The sequence below is a fragment of the Thamnophis sirtalis genome, unplaced genomic scaffold (assembly GCF_051295495.1).
Source record: "Thamnophis sirtalis isolate CommonGarterSnake01/CBP01778 unplaced genomic scaffold, rThaSir2_p1.2 scaffold_18, whole genome shotgun sequence".
NCBI classification, from domain to species: Eukaryota; Metazoa; Chordata; class Lepidosauria; order Squamata; family Natricidae; genus Thamnophis; species Thamnophis sirtalis.
In genome coordinates, this window is record NW_028261398.1 from 832981 (window position 1) to 852358 (window position 19378).

Consider the following 19378-nt stretch of genomic DNA (forward strand, 5'->3'; position numbering starts at 1 on the left):
AAGGCAGCTAAAGTGGGGAGGGGCTGGCTGACTACCATGCTTAATGTCTCTGGGGTGTATAGGGCACTGCACACCAAGACAACTAGACACAAGAACAGGTTTCCCCCACCTGCCATCACTCTGCTCAACAACAAATTCCCACACCTCCTCCTAAGACTGCATTACTATCTTCTTCTTACTCTTCTCGGTAACTGTCTCTCCCCACTTATGACTATGTTGCTTGTATCTTTACAATTTAGATGGTTCTGTTTCTTTCTTAGTATGATTTGATTGCTTATTAGTAACTTACTACTATCACCGAGTGTTGTATGTTGATGGATGCCTTTTATTTTACTTCAGGTACACTGTGAGAGGCGATGCACCAAAGACAAATTCCTTGTGTGTCCAATCACACTTGGCCAATAAAGAATTCCCTTCTGCTCTGTCCTATTAACGGAGGACATTTCTTGGGTGAGAAGTGAACGCAAAGAAAATCCAGTTGCCTCCTGAAAAAGCACCTTCGGGATGAGATCTGCTGCTTGAGCAGAGGGTTGGGCTAGAAGACCTCTAAGGTCCCTTGCAGCTGACTTGTTCTTATTGTGTCAGCTGAGAAGGGAACTTCCTCCATCGGTCTAAGCCTCACTGGGCTCCAGCATCAGATTAGCTGAGGTCTTCAGTGCAAAACGAGGGGAACATTAAAAGAGCAGAAAACTCTGTGGCCCCTTCAGCTTTTGCTCGCCTGGCTGCCCCCCCAGACCTCCCAACCCACCTTGCCTAGGGGAGGACCCCGGAGGGAGGGAACGGCTGCAGTCCCAGGAGGGACCCTCGGCCTCCCCCTTCCTGAATGTGGGGACTGGCCGGAGGTTTTTCTCCTGAATGGATCCTTTGATGTCTATAAAGGCTGCTCCTCTCAGTGAAGCTCTTTCCACACTCCAGGCATTTATGAGGTTTTTCTCCTGTGTGGATCCTTTGATGTTTATAAAGGTGGCTCCTCTGACTGAAGCTCTTTCCACACTCCAGACATTTATGAGGTTTTTCTCCTGTGTGGATCCTTTGATGTCTATAAAGGTCGCTCCTCTGACTGAAGCTCTTTCCACACTCCAGACATTTATGAGGTTTTTCTCCTGTGTGGATCCTTTGATGTGTATAAAGGTTGCTCCTCTCACTGAAGCTCTTTCCACTCTCCAGACATTTATGAGGTTTTTCTCCTGTGTGGATCCTTTGATGTGTATAAAGGTTGCTTCTCTTACTGAAGCTCTTTCCACACTCCAGACATTTATGAGGTTTTTCTCCTGTGTGGATCCTTTGATGTGCATAAAGATTGCTCCTCTGACTGAAGCTCTTTCCACACTCCAGACATTTATGAGGTTTTTCTCCTGTGTGGATCCTTTGATGTCTATAAAGGTCGCTCCTCTGACTGAAGCTCTTTCCACACTCCAGACATTTATGAGGTTCTTCTCCTGTGTGGATCCTTTGATGTGCATAAAGGCTGCTCCTCTGACTGAAGCTCTTTCCACACTCCAGACATTTATGAGGTTTTTCTCCTTTGTGGATCCTTTGATGTGTATAAAGGTTGCTCCTCTCACTGAAGCTCTTTCCACACTCCAGGCATTTATGAGGTTTTTCTCCTGTGTGGATCCTCTGATGTCTATAAAGTTTGTCCCTCAGGCTGAAGCTCTTTCCACACTCCAGGCATTTATGAGGTTTTTCTCCTGTGTGGATCCTTTGATGTCTATAAAGGCTGCTCCTCTGACTGAAGCTCTTTCCACACTCCAGACATTTATGAGGTTTTTCTCCTGTGTGGATCCTTTGATGTCTATAAAGTTTGTCCCCCAGGCTGAAGCTCTTTCCACACTCCAGGCATTTATGAGGTTTTTCTCCTGTGTGGATCCTTTGATGTCTATAAAGGCTGCTCCTCTGACTGAAGCTCTTTCCACACTCCAGACATTTATGAGGTTTTTCTCCTGTGTGGATCCTTTGATGTCTATAAAGTTTGTCCCCCAGGCTGAAGCTCTTTCCACACTCCAGACATTTATGAGGTTTTTCTCCTGTGTGGATCCTTTGATGTGCATAAAGGTCGCTCCTCTGACTGAAGCTCTTTCCACATTCCAGACATTTATGAGGTTTTTCTCCTGTGTGGATTCTTTGATGTGTATAAAGGCTGCTCCTCTGACTGAAGCTCTTTCCACACTCCAGACATTTATGAGGTTTTTCTCCTGTGTGGATCCTTTGATGTCCATAAAGGTCGCTCCTCTGACTGAAGTTCTTTCCACACTCCAAACATTTATGAGGTTTTTCTCCTGAATGGACCTTTAGATGCTTTCGAAGATACTCATTTCTCTTGAAGAATTTTTCACATTCCGGGCACTGATATCTCTCTTCTTCCTCCTGGATCCTTTGGGGATTCCGGGATCTTCCGAAGGACCCTCCGCCCTCCAGGCCCGTCTCGGCGTCTCCCCCCGTTTCCTCCTCCCCGCATCGCACTCCAGGCAGCCGCCTTTCCCGGCCTCCCGCTGGGCTCATCCCTCCTGCTGCTCCGGAGCCCCCCGGCCGAGGACTCCGGGGGCTGCTCCGCGGGTCCCGCTCTCCTCCTCCTCCTCTCGGGCGGCGCTTCCTTCCTTCCCTCCCCCGCCGGGCTCCTCCGTCCTCCTGCAGGGGAGAAAGAGAGGCGGGTCACGGCGGCGTCCCCCTCACCGCAGGAGAGGCCCAGGCCGAGGCCTCCCCTCCCGAGGACCCGAAGGAGACCCTCCCAGGCTGCCCCTCCGTCCCAGCAGCCTCTACTTACTTCCGGTTCCTCCGCCTCCGAAGGGAACCGCTCCTTCCGTCAGCTCTCTGGTTCGGAAAGTGAAGGCGCTCCATTTCCCAGCCCCTCCTTCCTGCGAAGCCCCGCCTCCTCCTCCCCAGGCACCTCCTCCTTGTCGTTCCCCGAAGGAGAGAAAGGGACCCGCTAGAACAGTTCGGTTCTCAGCCTTCCTGATGCCGTTCAACACAGTTCCTCCTGCGGCGGTGACCCCCAAGCGCCAAATTGGGCTCCAGCCTTCCCTTCGCCGCCACGTTCCTTTCTTTTATTTCATTCTCCGCGCCTGGTTTTCTGCCTCAGCAACGGTCCCTCTCGGCCTCCGTAGCTCCGCCCACCGAGCGCCGTCCTGGGAGGGAGTTGCTTTCCCAGCGTCCTCTGCGCTTGCGCGTCTGTCCCCACTCCGGCCCCTCCTTCCGCCCCGCCCCCCGCCCACAGCCAGCCACTCGGACAGGAGGAGGGAGGGCGGGGCTTCGGTGGGAGGAGCCTCCCTCCCTTCGGGCGGCTCCTTTGGGCGCGGGAGGCTCCTGGCGGGGGCGGCGGAGCTTCGCCCGGGGAGCTGAAGGGGAGGCTCAGAAGGGAAGCCCCGCCTCCTCCCTTCCCTGGCTTCTCCTGCCAGGGAGACGCAGCACGCAGGCTCCGAAGCCTTCCAGGCTCCCCCCGGGGGTCTCGGGCGACCCCTGGGAAAAGGCCCTGCCACCCCCAGGAGGAGAACCGCCGGGCCAGGAGCCAAGCAGCAGAAGGGATCCCTGGAAGGGACGGAGCTCAGCCCGAGGGGATCCCGGGAGGCCATTGGGAGGCGAGGAGGGACGGGGGGATCCACTGGAAAGCCAGGGATCCCAAGGGGGGGGGAAGAAGCGGATCCCAGGAGGGGATCCCCCACCCTTTCCTGCAGGGGGGGGAAGGACCCCTCCTCCCTTTGGGGCTGAGAAGGGGGGAGACCAGCCGCGGGGGGAGCTCTGGGCCCCCTGGAGAAGGAGCTGGAGAGGCTCCTGCAGTTGCTCTGCTTCGGTGGGTCCTCTAGACCGGATCTCCTGCGATTGAGGAGGCCCTCTGGCCACAGGGACCCCCAACCCTGCAGCAGAGGAGACCCCGAGGCCCCCCGTGGCACAAGAGCCGCTGGACGTCCCAGCCGAGGAGACCAAAAAGGCCCCCCAGCTCCGGACAAAGCATGGCTACGACCGGAGAAGGCGGGCTGGGAACAGGGGGCGCAAATAAACTCTGTACATGCTCAGGGGCTGCAGTGGCCTGTTTTGCCCCAAGGCCGGTTGAGGATCCTGGGAATGGTCATCCCATGCCAAGCGTGTCCCGTGAGTGGCAGCTGCCAGCTGGCCTCTAATTGAAATGGGCCCAATTGGCTGTGGAAGGGACAGGAGACCACAAAGAGATCTCCACTCTGCCTGGAAGAAGCAAAGGCAAACCGCTTCCACATTGGGGCTTCATAAATCAGAAATATACTTTCTAAGGTGGGAAACGTGGCCCCACGTGCCTCTGTCTCAAACTGCCCCCTTGGCTGGGGACCCATCAGCAAAGCCCTTTAAAATATCCCAGTAACGTTCTGGTTGGTCAGGTGACCAACCCTCTTTATGACCGTCCCTAGTTATGACCTTGTTGGCAAGCTCCATTACGATATTTATGTATATGTACTTGAATAATTCTTCTTCTTTAACATGCAATGAACAAATAAAGTGCAAATGTATAATGTTCCCTGTCCATAATTTCTTGGAAAGCGTAAAGGAGAAATCTGAAAAAGGGGCAAATCTAATAGATAGAAAAAAAATATTTTGTTGGTCACTTTGTTGACTATGGAAAACTCAAGAGCAAAACCAAGAAATTCAATCATTAAATGATACCTAAAGGAGAGTTTTCTGAAATAAAGGCCTCGGAGTCATTAGATCTGCAAATCAGAGTCTCCAGCCTTCATTTGCACCCAGAAACAACCTGGAGACGAACACAGTGTGCCTAGAATTGGGCTTACACGACTAAAGTGGCTCCTGTTCACCAACCCACACAAACACACACACAAAGAAAGAAGGGACGGAAGAAAGGAAGGAAAGAAGGAAAGAAATTAAGAAAGAATTCAAAAAAGCATATTGGTTGTAAGGTCTGCTTTTTTTATAAATATTTTCTTTTTTCAATTACAAAAAGAAACATTCCACCTTTCCTTCTGCCGCGGGTCGTCTGGGTACCAACATCTTTTGGCAAATTCTTTCACATTCATATTAACATTATTTCCCTAAGTTTATTATTACAATATATTGAACATTTAAATGTTATAAAACTCTCCAGGTTCGTTTTTTTAGTGCAGTCGTAACTGTGAACAGTTGTTACCAAAGTGGCCATAAGTTGTGGATTGCCTGTGTGGAAGGTTCTGCTTCCTCCTCCGTGTTTCACATCTGGAGCAGAAGCTCAGTCAGAAGAAATTCTTAAACCAGCGAGTTGGAATCATAGAATTGTAGGGCTGGAAGGGACCTTGGAGGTCTTCTAGTCCATCCGCCTGCTCAAGCATGTCATAGAATCATAGAATTGTAGGGCTGGACGGGACCTTGGAGGTCTTCTAGTCCACCCCCATGCCCATGCCCAAGATCATAGAATCAGAATTGTAGGGCTGGAAGGGACCTTGGAGGTCTTCTAGTCCACCCCATGCCCAAGATCATAGAATCATAGAATCTAGGGCTGGAAGGGACCTTGGAGCTCTTCTAGTCCATCTGCCTGCTCAAGCTTGTCATAGAATCATAGAATTGTAGGTCTGGAAGGGACCTTGGAGGTCTTCTAGTCCACCCCCAGGCCCAAGATCATAGAATCTAGGGCTGGAAGGGACCTTGGAGGTCTTCTAGTCCACCAATTGCCCAAGGCAGGAGTCGTCATCATCCCAAGAGTTCCTTCTTCATGAAAACCTCCCACCTTCTGCTCCTTCCTTGCTTACCAACCTGCCTCGGGTGTCGTGTGGGTGGGTGTCGTGCCCTTCCCGTGGGCCTCCTTCCTGACCCATTCCGGCCTGTCCATCCAAGGGGATTCAGCCCACAGTTGAGTCAATGGTGCATCCTGGAATGGAAGCTTCTGAGTCCTCCCAGGAAGTCCTGCCAGATCCTTCACAGGCCAAGCCAAGGAGGCCATGGGGCGACTCCCTTGGGCAGTGGCCCCTCCAGAGGCCCAAGTGACCAGCAGAGTCCTCCAGAGGGGACTGAGGAGTGGGGGGGGGAGGCTTGGACTCGTCCCTCCGGCCAGACTTTGGGGTGGGTTTCCAGGTGGGCAGAAAGCTTCCTGCTAGAACAGACGTATTCCTGAAACTGTGGGGCAATTCAATGGGGGGCTGAGCCAGATGGGGGCTGGAGGGTCCTTTTCTTCTTGGATCTCACCTCCCTTCAGGCTCTGGGGCACCTTGAGAGCAATCCAAACATGCCATGTTCCATTCATGAATGCAACGGCTTCCCTTCAGAAGTTGTGGGTGGGAAGACTCAGAGGATGGAATGGATGTCAGATGAGGCCCTGGGGATGAGAGGAAGGGTCCCATGTGGAGATGGGACCCAGGTGGGGATTGAATGGACAGGAGAGTGAGGAATATGAATGCTGATAAAACATTTTCTCTTGTCTCCATTTCTTTGCCTTGACAATTAAGAGCTTTGCTCCTTTCCTGTCTCTCTCACTTCAGAGAGAGTGGAGGGAGTTTGGAGGGGGGGGGGTTCCTATCTCGGAAAATAGTTTTAAACTTTTACTTTTCTCTATGGAAAGAGAGGGGGGGTCACTGGGAAGCTGCCTCAGATAAAACTGTTTCTTACTTATGAGGAAGGGGGGGCTGCATATTGACAGTGAGACAAAAGTTAGCACCTTAAAACCACTAACCAGGATATTAGGAACAAGAATAGCTTCCTTGAAAGAAAAACCCCAAAACCCCCACATCTGGCACACCTTGCAAGATACCTGTGATCTGGGGTGAAAAACAGGTGAGGTGACATTGAGCTGTTGAACATAACAAGCGTAAGGGTTTGGGGGGGGGGCTGAAATCTTGATAACCAATCAATATTATTGGTCATTCATGCATTATTACGGGAAGGCCAAAGGATTGGAGGTGATTTTTTTTGCATCTTTTCTCTAAAGGAATCTCCACATACTGACCAATTTTTTCTCATTTCTCCAAATTAATTTTGGGTACATTTTCTGAAAAGGCGTCCCAAAATACTCACCTATTCCTTCTCATTTGTTCAATCTAATTTGAGTAGCTTTTCTGTAAAAGTATCCCCAAATACTCACCAATTTTTTCTCATTTGTCCAAATAAATTTGGGTAGCTTTTCTGTAAAAGAATCCCCAAATACTCAACTATTCCTTCTCATTGGTCCAAATTAATGTGGGGTACCTTTCCTGAAAAGGAATCCCGATCATACTCCCCTCCTCCTTCCCATTTCTCCAAGTTAACTTGGGTAAATTTTCTGAAAAGGAATCCCCACATACTCACCTCCTCCTTCTCTTTTCTCCAAAGTAATTTCAGGTACCTATTTTTTCTCATTTGTCCAAATAAATTTGGGTAGCTTTTCTGTAAAAGAATCCCCAAATACTCAACTATTCCTTCTCATTGGTCCAAATTAATGTGGGGTACCTTTCCTGAAAAGGAATCCCAATCATACTCCCCTCCTCCTTCCCATTTCTCCAAGTTAACTTGGGTAAATTTTCTGAAAAGGAATCCCCACATACTCACCTCCTCCTTCTCTTTTCTCCAAAGTAATTTCAGGTACCTATTTTTTCTCATTTGTTCAAATAAATTTGGGTAGCTTTTATCTAAAAGAATCCCCCAAAACTCACCAATTGTTTCTCATTTGTCCAAATAAATTTGGGTAGCTTTTCTCTAAAAGAATCCCCCAAAACTCACCAATTGTTTCTCATTTGTGCAAATAAATTTGGGTAGCTTTTCTCTAAAAGAATCCCAAAATACTCACCTATTTTTTCTCATTTGCCCAAATAAACTTGGGTAGCTTTTATCTAAAAGAATCCCCCAAAACTCACCAATTTTTTCTCATTTGTCCAAATAAATTTGGGTAGCTTTTCTCTAAAAGAATCCCCAAAAACTCACCAATTGTTTCTCATTTGTCCAAATAAATTTGGGTAGCTGATGGAATAAATTGAAAAAGAATTAATATTTTGTATGACCACTAGAGGGAGCCAAAGAGGGAGTTTTAGAAAAGAAAATGTGTAATCATTTGATTGGTTAAAGAAATATAATGTTAGAAGTTGATTGGTTAAACGTCATAATTCTATATAAGGTAATAGTTAGGGCATTATTGTTGCTGATTGGTTTGTAACCGCCCCGATCAGGCTAGCTGATATGGGAGGGTATAACTGCTGCCTCGCCTTTGTAGTGGGTGTGGCTCTTTCTTGTAACTTTGGGAAGTACATGAGGAGTCCACCACGCTTTGCAAACCGTTGATCCAGAGAGATTTTCAATAAAAGAAACTTTATTCTTCTACTCCGAACCTCGTCTTTGGATTTCTTGTCAGAAACTCTGCAAATAAATTGGGGGCTCGTGTCCGGGATCCAATCTGCGTTGGGACTCTGAGAGTTCCTCCTCAGGTGCACCCCTTTTCTTTTTGAAAGGAGGGGAACCACCCAGAGGACTGCGTAGCTCTTGGAAGCCCGTAAAAATTGTGCGATAGACGAGCAGTAGGAGGAGAGTGAATAAAGTGCGGAGCAAGCCTGAAGACAGACCGGGTAACATCTGCGCGCAGACCCTGGTGAGTACTGGTTTTGAAAACACCAGAACACAAGACCCAGGGCGGTCAGGGTTAGAGTATGTGAATGTGAGAACTAGCAACGGGGCCGGGTGGAAGTCCTTTTGAGGGATCTCAGGGGAGGTCCGCAGGACGGAGTGAGTGATGGGGATATTGTGAATATCCGGAGACGGTGACGTGTGGAATTGAAAAGAGTTACTGGGAGGAACATAGGCGCACATACTCAAGGAAAGGCTACCTACCCATATAAGAGATGGGGGGAAATACAAGTTCAGCTGAGAAAGGAACACAGTGTGTAAAGAAAATTAGAAAGAATCCTAAGCTTAAAATTGACCCGAACGGCCCATTGGGCCAAATGCTGGCCGGATGGGGATCCCCACCTTATAATCGGGAGATTTTGAGATTAGGATTGACTAAAGAAGATATGGTAAATTTATGTTGTTTTATATGGTGGGAAGACGATAATGTGGAGTGGCCGCGGGACGGCTCTATGAATTTCTTTAAATGCCGTAATCTGTATGATTACGTGAAACAGAAAAAGTGTAAAAGTTTGGACAATGAGTTGGATTATGCCCTGCTCTGGAATCCGGATCTTTGGCCACCAGAACGTATTCTGATGGTGAAACCCGGAGAACAGGAAGAAGAGGAAGAAACCCCCAAAACGGGATTTGTTGAAAAATATTCCTCCTCCGTATAATCCGATTCATATCCAAAATCCACCACACCCGGCCAATGTAGTAACTCCCCCATTATATCCTGAAATGCCGGGAGGAATAAGCCAACTCACCCCAGGGCAGTGGTCCGGTCCCCCGATGCCCGTATTAAGTCCACAGGGAGGGGAAAACCCAGTTTGGACTCCTAATTGCCCCACTCCGCCAACCCCTTTTCTAACGCCATACACTCCGGGGGTTGACGAGAAAACAGGATGTTCAAGGGACAAACTAGATAGTGCAAGGGAGAATTTAATGAGCCAACTAGATGAAGAGGAACAAGTTAAGCAATTTCCTCTAAGAGAGACCCCGAATGGAGTAAATGCCCAAGGGGCCCCAATTATAACATATGTACAAGAACCGCTAAGGGCATCGGAGGTTCGTACATTTAAAAAGGAAATGAAAAGCTTCATTGAGGATCCATTAACAGCTAGTGATCAATTGGACTCTCTATTAGGACCCAACATCTATACTTGGGAAAAAAATGCAAAATATAATGGGTATCTTGTTTAGCCCCGAAGAGAGAAACTTATTCAGAGTAGCTGCGATGGCGGTGTGGGAACGAGAGAACCCTGTGGTGGCGGGAGGAAATCAAGACAGAGGAGATGCTAAGTACCCCCTAGTAAGACCAAACTGGAATAATAATGAAGCAGAGGGAAGAAGAAACATGCAAGATTTAAGATTAATAATTATAAAAGGAATGAAAGAAGCAATACCAAAAACTCAGAACATGACTAAAGCTATAAATATAGAGCAGGAAAAGAAAGAAGCACCAGCTACGTTCTTGCAACGTCTTAAGGACGGAATGCGGAAGTATGCTGGGGCGAATCCTGACGATGCCCTAAATGTGCAGATAGTTAAAATTCAGTTTGTAACTAAGGCATGGCCAGACATTGCCAAGAAATTACAAAAGAGAGAGAATTGGACTACAGAATCTTTAGAAGTTTTGTTAAGGGAAGCACAGAAAATATATGTGAATAGGGAAGAGGACAAAGTGAGAAGGGACGGACAGAGGACAAGCCAAATGATGGCGATCGCAGTAAAGGAGGCTATACAGGCACAGCCCGAGCGAGGAAGAGGGTGGGGCTGGGTGTCACGTGGACAAGGGAGAGGCAACACCGGATTTAGAGTTAGGCCAGGGATGTCCGGAATGAGAGGTAGAGGCGGAGTTATCCGAGGAATGATGAGAGGAGGAACACTAGGAGAAAAAGGGACTTGCTTCCATTGCGGCAAGGCAGGACATTTTAAGAGAGAATGCCCCGCTCTGGCCGGGGAGGAGCAAATTAACCGATTGATGGAGGAAGATGAAGATATCTATTAGGGAGGTCAGGGGCCCTTCATTAGGAGTTCCCGCCGGGAGCCCTTGATAAATTTGGAGGTGGGAACCCAGGAATATACCTTCTTAGTGGACACCGGAGCATCTCGCACCTCTGTGTGCGTGATGCCAAGGGAAGGTAAAATTGATAATCAGACAAAAATCAAAGTTAGTGGGGTAAAAGGGGAAGCTTTTAATGTGAAGCAGTTAGAACCAGTGAAAATAAGATATGGGAAAAATGAGATCCGGACTCTAAAATTATTGTATGTGCCTGAAGCAGGAATTAACATCATGGGAAGAGATCTGATGTCTGCATTAGGACTTACAATAAGTTTTGACAAAAGTGAAACAGTTTATGTTTTAACAGAAGAGAAAGAGCAAAAGATTGATCCTTTAGTTTGGGTGCAACTGGGAAATAGAGATGGATTAGAGATAGAGCCTCTAAAGATAAAATTGAAACCCAATAGTGAGATAGTAAGCCAAAGACAGTATAATATTTCGATGGAAGGAAGAAAAGGTCTCCAACCAGTGATAGATCAGTTGGTGAAAGACGGGTTGTTGGAAGGGACTATGTCACCTTACAATACCCCTATATTGCCTGTGAGAAAACCAGATGGTACTTACAGGATGGTGCAGGACCTGAGACTTTTAAATAAAATAGTGGAAACCAGACATCCGGTAGGCCCAAATCCTTATACTATTTTGAGCAAAATACCTGTAGAACACCGCTGGTTTAGTGTAATAGATTTAAAAGACGCTTTTTGGTCCTGTCCTTTGGACAAAGACAGTAGGGCTCTATTTGCATTTGAGTGGGAGAATCCTTTCACTGGGAGGAAACAGCAGTATCAATGGACAGTGTTACCTCAAGGATTTACAGAATCTCCAAATTTGTTCGGACAAGTATTAGAACAGACCTTAGAAAAGTTCAAGTTACCAAAAGGAATAAACATGATCCAATATGTAGATGATCTCTTAGTGTCAGGCAAGAAGAAAATAGATACCGAGGAAGGAACAATAGCCTTACTAAACTTTTTGGCCCAACAGGGTCTGAGAGTAAGTAAGGGAAAACTTCAGTTCGTAGAACAAGAAGTAAAATATTTGGGACATTTAATTAGTCAGGGCTCAAGGAAGATCAGTGCTGAAAGAATTCAAGGGATTATAGAACAACCAAGGCCTAAAACGCAAAAAGAGTTGAGAAAGTTTTTAGGATTGATTGAATATTGTAGGTTATGGATAGAGGATTATGCCAAATGGACAAAAGGATTATATGAACAGTTAACTCAAACAAAACCATTTAAAATTGGGTGGACCGAGGGGTTGGATGAGGACTTTCAGAGACTTAAGCACTTGTTAGTCAGTGCCCCAGTCTTAAGTCTTCCCAATTTAGAGAAACCGTTTCACCTTTTTGCGTCAGTGGAAGGAGGGACAGCCCTGGGAATTTTGACACAAAGTTGGGCAGGGCAAAAGAAACCAGTAGCATATTTGTCCGAAAACCTTGATCCTGTAGCTCAAGGATGGCCCACATGTATACAAGCAATAGCAGCAGTAGCGTTATTAGTAAAGAAGAGTGAGAAAATCACAATGGGAGGGGCGCTAATTGTAAGCAGCCCACATCAAGTGAGAACATTGTTAAGACAAAAAGCTGGGAGGTGGTTGACTGATTCAAGGTTGTTGAAATATGAGGGAATGTTACTGGATCATGCTGACCTAGTTCTGACAACTGACTCAGCATTGAATCCAGCACAATTCCTCAATAAAACCAGTTCATCTGAAAGTGAAGAAATTGAACACTGGTGTAGTGAAATAGTAGATTTAGAAACAAAAATCAGGCCAGATTTACAGGATACCCCTTTGGAAAAAGGAGAAAGATGGTATATTGATGGTTCTTCACGAGTGGTAGAAGGGAAAAGACAAAATGGATATGCTATAATCCAGGAGGGCACATGGGCTCTTCTGGAAGGGGGGAGATTGCCAAACCATTGGTCTGCACAGGCAGCCGAATTGTATGCCTTGAAAAGAGCTCTCATATTGGGGGAAAAATCAAATTTAACGATTTACACCGACTCTAAATATGCGTTTGGAGTGGTGCAAACTTTTGGGAAGATTTGGAAGGAAAGAGGATATGTGACAAGCCAGGGAAAGGACCTGATACACCAGCAACTAATAGAGGAGGTGTTATCAGCCCTTGTTTTGCCCCATAAAATTGCTGTAGTGCATTTGAGAGCGCACCAAAAAGGAGATGAGGTTGAGAAAAAGGGAAACAGGTTGGCAGACCAGGAAGCTAAAGAGGCTGGTATGAATGAAGTCGTTGAACAAATCAAGATTATGATTCCCCATGTATTTGAAATGAAGGAGATACCAATTTTTTATGAGAGGAAAACAAAATTAAACAGATAGGGGGAACAAAAGATGAAGATGGAAAATGGTGGTTACCAGATGGGAGACAAATTCTCAATTACTCCCTCATGAGACAAATCTTTGAAAGACTACATGAGGGGAGTCATTGGGGAACTCAGGCTTTGATTGATGAAGTATTAAAAAAATATGCAGGAGTAAAAGTCTATACTGCAGCACAACAAGTAACTCAAAAATGTATAATTTGTCAAAGGGTAAATAGAAATCAAGTAAGGGAAAAACAAAAGGGAGGGAGGCCTTTAGCGCTCTATCCTTTCCAAAATATACAAATAGACTTCACTGAAATGCCACAAGTGGGAAGATATAAATATTTGTTGGTTATTATAGATCATCTGACAGGATGGTTAGAAGCCTACCCTTGTTTTGATGAAACTGCTAGAACTGTTGTTAGACTATTATTAGAACATATTATACCAAGGTATGGGATTGTTCAGAGAGTTGATAGTGACCAGGGAAGACACTTCACGGGAAAAATTACTCAAGGAGTGGCTAATGTATTGGGAATAAAATGGGACCTACACAGTCCATGGCATCCGCCCTCTAGTGGGAAGGGGGAAAATATGAATGGAAAGATTAAAACAATGTTGACAAAATTGTATTTGGAGACAGGAATGAATTGGACAAAAGCTTTGCCAATAGCTTTATTTAGAATAAGAACACAACCCAGGAGGGATGTGGGAATCTCACCTTATGAAATGTTATTTGGGATGCCACTAAGGAATGCTGGGATACGAATGGGGAATTTACCTAGCAAAGACAAAGGGTTGATACAATACTTGCAAATACTGTCCCAGACTTTTGATTCTTTCAGAAAAGCGGGCTATTTAATACAGACTCCTCCATTGAGCTTCAAAGTACATTCCATTGAAGTGGGAGACCAGGTGTGGATAAAGACTTGGAAGGATGATTCCTTAAAGCCAAAGTGGGATGGACCATTCCTGGTGTTGCTGACCACAGACACTGCCATCCGGACGAAAGAAAAAGGCTGGACCCACTACACCAGAGCGAAGAGAGCCAACTTGGAGGAGTCGGAAACTTGGAAGGCCTTTCAGAAGGAGCCATTGAAGTTGGTGTTGAGAAAGCAGTAATTTTTCTAAAGGAAAAGGCCCGTGAGTTCCTGGTTTGTGACCAATGTGTTGGTTCTGTTCCTGTCCATGTGAAGCTTGCTGTTGTTCCCATTGTATTGACTGTGTACTTTGTACCCACTGCCGGATCCCCTGTGACATTGTATTGATTGAACAATACCTGGAGAAATATTTTTATTATCCGGGTCTATTTCCAACTGCTCTCACCACAGACCTCCGTATTACCCCAACAGTACAGAGAGTGCTCGATAATCCCTTTTCTGACAATTATCACGCCGCCTAGGCCTATAGAAGATGAAACCACGATGCCCTTTCATCAGAGGACCGTTACCCGGGCAGGAAGCGGGATTTTGGGACTATTGGGCTCCTCAGTCATCTTGCAAGCATTTCCTGTTGCATTTTCTAGGCATGACAATAATGATGGGTGTGTTACTTTTGGTGGTGTGGGGAGCATGTGAATATGAGTATCAAAATAAGGAGGGAATAGTAGAGGATTTCTATGGACCTCCCTCTAAACAGAATCGCTCAAAAAGAGAGATAAGTTTTTACCATCATGCGAAGAGATTCATAAACCCACCCGTAAACACCATTTGTATAAAAGGAGGAGGATTACAAAAAGGAGAATTCCAATATTGGAAAACGACACATGAGGGATGCAATCTAACATTAGAAGTAACAGCAAAACAAACTAAGAGAGGATTGGCCTGGTCATGTAAGAATCAAAATGATGGGTGGAGAAAAGGAATTTTCGAAATATGTAAGAGTACAACTAAGAAAGATTTAGATAATGGAGACCCAAGGTGTTATTGGATTGATAAAATTTTATGGTCTAGTAGCTGCAAAACTTCAGAAGGAAGCCCTGAAGATATATATTTCTTTGTAATAATAATAAGAGTCAAAACATACAATTAGGATGGAGTGGGTTGTGTGAAGTATTATGGGAACCCAGCAGTTACAATAAAAGCCCCTCCCGAGATAAAAGGGCTCCAACTGCCGTAATCAAGGTTGAGTCAGAGGACTGTTCACCCTGCATTACCAAGGCTAAGGTGGGTGAACGGACTATCAACACCTTAGTATATCATACGCATCCACCCCAGGGATGTAAACCTACTAAAATGGATTGCCTTTATAACAAAACGATGTACAGTCTGTGTACTCTACAGGGAAAAACTGTATGTTATAATCCCAATACTCCAGTTCGTCTCAACGTTACTTTATGGACAGGCTTGCCCAAGACGGGTATTAGGAAGGATCCTGAGGGAGAGGGTAAGCTGTACTTCCTTAATTATACTGTACAGTTGCAGCAGGGAAAACAACTCCTGATTCTGGTGTTTGATGCATGTACTGCCACTAAGAGGGGCAATGGAGTGCCTTGTGGAGACCAGGCTTGGACTAATAGTTATAAAGCTAATCATAAATACTTGTGTGAAACTACTATTAACTGGCTTATGGTAATCCTAATACTTGGATTCCTTGTGGAGGCACCACCCAGTGCTCCAGATGGAAATATGTTTGTGATCACACAGGGGGCGGTTATGAGGGGTGCCCTTATGTAACTTCCTTCCGAAGGGGTGTCGGGAATATGATCCAATTAGAAATGTCCCGTGACACTCCACCCATGGTGACGTATGGTTTTGGCATTGACGGACAAGGGTCGGATCCAGAGACATATCTAACTGTTAAAGTTGAGAGGATAAAAGATGGAGAAATAAAATCCCTTGGGTGGTCTGTGTATGATACTCTACGGAAATTAGATGACCCCTTACCAATAAATACCAAGGCTAATAATTTGTTTATAGAGATGGCTGAGCAAGTGGCTACAACCTTGACTGTTAAAAACTGTTTTGTTTGTGGAGGGACTAACATGGGAGAGCAATGGCCATGGGAGGCTCTGGAGGCTGATCCGATGACATATAATAACCTTTCGTATGCCGGTAATATCACAGCAAGAAAAGACTTCACTGGAATTGTGTGGACTCTGTCCACCAGCCTGGTAGGGAGAAATTGCTTTGTTAGGAATGGATCTATTCATGTTGGGAATTTAATTTGTCTGGGAACATGGAGTCCTGACTATAGTATTTGGTCTTCTCCGGCTAATAATACTCAACCCCTACGTTTTAATATGACTAATTTGAGCTATTTGAATTCTTCTTCTATTGATGATATGTGGAAAGCACCTAATGCTATGTATTGGATTTGTGGAAAATTAGCATATGAAACTCTGCCCAAAAATTGGTATGGTTCTTGTATTTTAGGATGGATCAAACCATCATTTTTCCTGTTGCCTATGAAAGCCCGACAGGTGTTAGGGGTCCCGTTGTATGAAAAGGTTGGTTCTCAGAGCAGAAGACGAGAGTTAGAATCTAACTCGGTCTTTTCCAACTTTCTTTGTAGTGATTTCATGAAATTTGAAAATAGTGATGTTTGGAGCTCAGAAAGAATTATATGTACATATGGTAGAGCAACGTGGGCAGAGGATGGGACTTATGGGTACCGTACACCCATTTATATGATAAATAGAATTATTCGTCTCCAAGCAGTATTAGATTTGGCTGGCCAACGAATTGATAAAGCTCTTAATATTTTGTCTACTGCTACAGTATATCAAAACCGTTTAGCATTAGACTATTTGTTAGCCAAGGAAGGGGGTGTATGTGGGAAATTTAATCTATCTAACTGTTGTTTACAAATTGATGAAACTGGGGCCGTTGTGAAGCAGTTAACTGCAGAGATGCGGCAATTAACTTATAATCATGACCAGATATAGCGGGGATTCAATTTGGATGGAGGGGGCTTTTTAGGGGGCATTTTTAGAAATTGGAAACAAGCATTGTTCATGGTTGGTATAATTTTTATTGGATTAATGATGCTGCCATGTTTAATTCCCATAATAAGAAATGTTGTCACCTCCACTGTGGAAAGCATAATAAAAGCTCAGCAACATGAAAAGTCAATAATGGTATTAAAAGAAATTGGGGATCAGATCCAATTATTGGAAAGTATGGAAACATTCCCTATGGAAAGTACAGTAACAGAAAGAGAAAGGTTGAAAGAAATAAGGGAAAATATTAAGGAAATTGCCAAATAAGAGATGGGGGAATTGATGGAATAAATTGAAAAAGAATTAATATTTTGTATGACCACTAGAGGGAGCCAAAGAGGGAGTTTTAGAAAAGAAAATGTGTAATCATTTGATTGGTTAAAGAAATATAATGTTAGAAGTTGATTGGTTAAACGTCATAATTCTATATAAGGTAATAGTTAGGGCGTTATTGTTGCTGATTGGTTTGTAATCGCCCCGATCAGGCTAGCTGATATGGGAGGGTATAACTGCTGCCTCGCCTTTGTAGTGGGTGTGGCTCTTTCTTGTAACTTTGGGAAGTACATGAGGAGTCCACCACGCTTTGCAAACCGTTGATCCAGAGAGATTTTCAATAAAAGAAACTTTATTCTTCTACTCCGAACCTCGTCTTTGGATTTCTTGTCAGAAACTCTGCAAACATAGCTTTTCTGTAAAAGAATCTCCAAATACTCGACTATTCCTTCTCATTGGTCCAAATTAATTTGGGTATCGTTCCTGAAAAGGAATCCCCAAATACTCATCTCCTTCCCATTTCTCCAAATTAATTTGAGGTATATTTCCTGAAAAGGAATCCCAATATACTCACCTCCGTATCGAACCGAGCACTGTTGACAGCTTGCACCAAGGAGTATATTCGGGCATTGAGAACTGCCAAAAGATCACACATTGCCTCCTTGGTAGCATCCGCCGAGTCCCGCCCAGCCGCCCTGTTTAGGATAACCCGCTCCCTCCTAAATAGGAGGGAGACGGGGAACCCCCTGCAGGGCAAGGCTGAGGAGTATGGTCAGTTCTTGGCGGACAAAGTTGCTCGGTTTCGATCGGAACTGGACTCCACTCTTGCAGATCCAGCCGAGACACAAGGGAATGACTTGGCAGACCATCTCTGGGTTGAGTTTCAGGATGTTGCCTCCGGGGATGTGGACAAGGCTATGCGAGCTGTGAGTGCCTCCACCTGTATACTGGACCCGTGTCCCTCTTGGCTGGTTGCCAACAGCAGAGAGGTGACACGAGGCTGGATCCAGGCGGTTGTTACCGCCTCTCTTCAGGAGGGACACCTCCCCACCGCGCTTAAGGCGGCGGTGGTGAGGCCCCTCCTGAAGAAACCGTCCTTGGATCCAGCAGTTCTTAATAACTACCGTCCAGTCTCCAACCTCCCCTTTGTGGGGAAGGTTGTTGAGAAGGTGGTGGCCTTACAGCTTTAGCGTACCTTGGAGGAAGCTAACTATCTTGACCCCTTCCAGTCTGGCTTCAGGCCCACAGAAACCGCTTTGGTCGCATTGACCGATGATCTCTGGAGAGCCAGAGATGGAGGCTATGCGTCCATCCTGGTTCTCCTTGACCTCTCAGCGGCTTTCGATACCATCGACCATGGTATCCTTCTGCGACGACTGCGGGAGGTGGGGGTGGGGGCGGCACTGTTTTACAGTGCCTACCTCTCGGACAGGTCGCAGTCGGTGTTGGTGGGGAGGGAGAGATCGTCCCCGAGGCCCCTAACCTATGGGGTGCCGCAGGGTTCGGTTCTGTCCCCCCTGCTATTCAACATATACATGAAACCGCTGGGCGAGATCATTCGGAGGCACGGGATTAAGTACCACCAATATGCGGACGATACACAGTTGTATCTGTCCGCCCCGTGCCAACTCAATGAAGCGGTGGACGTGATGAACCGGGGCCTTGAGGCTGTTACTCAAAGATTCTTTTATTACATTTTCATTTTCCTTTATACAATCACTTAAATACTGTGCAGTTAAAAAAAAAAGAAGCAATAAACAACTCATAACACTTCTATCCTACATACACCCTTCCTTCTACCCCTCCAACTTTCATTTCTCCCTTCCAACAATCCCCTCTTCTACTTCCCCTCCCCCTCAGCCATTCCTTTCTCCCCTTCCCACCATCTCACCCTCCTTACATTCCCTTCTCACTCCCTCTTAATTCCCCCCTCTTCTTTCCCTCTACACCTCACTTCGGTGTATTTCTAGTATTCATTGGTCTATTTGTTTTGTACTAAAACAAAAGAAAAATAAAAGGAAAAGAAAGAAGAAAAGAAAAAAAGAAAAAAAAGCAACAGTATCCAAGTGCATTCATTGTTCTGAAAATTGAGTCTATGTTTCCACCCTCCCCCCACCCACCCCCTGAACCCCCATCCCTGACCCCCTTCCGACTTCCCAGGTCCCATTCCCGGCATCGTTCTTTATCAAGCAAAGTCTGGAGTATATTGAAACCAAATAGATTAGAAGTTACAAAATAATAAAAAATAATAAAAAATAAAGA

The 19378-nt window shown here is 45.6% G+C and overlaps 2 protein-coding genes across 2 annotated transcripts in view; both read right to left on the reverse strand.

Moving 5' to 3' along the window:
• LOC148042304 (uncharacterized) overlaps positions 1–2505 on the reverse strand; it is a 64409-nt gene extending 61904 nt beyond the window's left edge. Inside the window, 1 exon segment of the mRNA XM_087702991.1 lies at positions 1062–2505. Coding sequence (XP_087559117.1) covers positions 1062–2502 — 1441 coding nt within the window. The 5' untranslated portion in view covers positions 2503–2505.
• The window catches only part of LOC148042286 (SLAM family member 6-like), a 979974-nt gene that overhangs the window by 744409 nt on the left and 216187 nt on the right, over positions 1–19378 (reverse strand). The gene's annotated exons all lie outside the window — the stretch shown is intronic.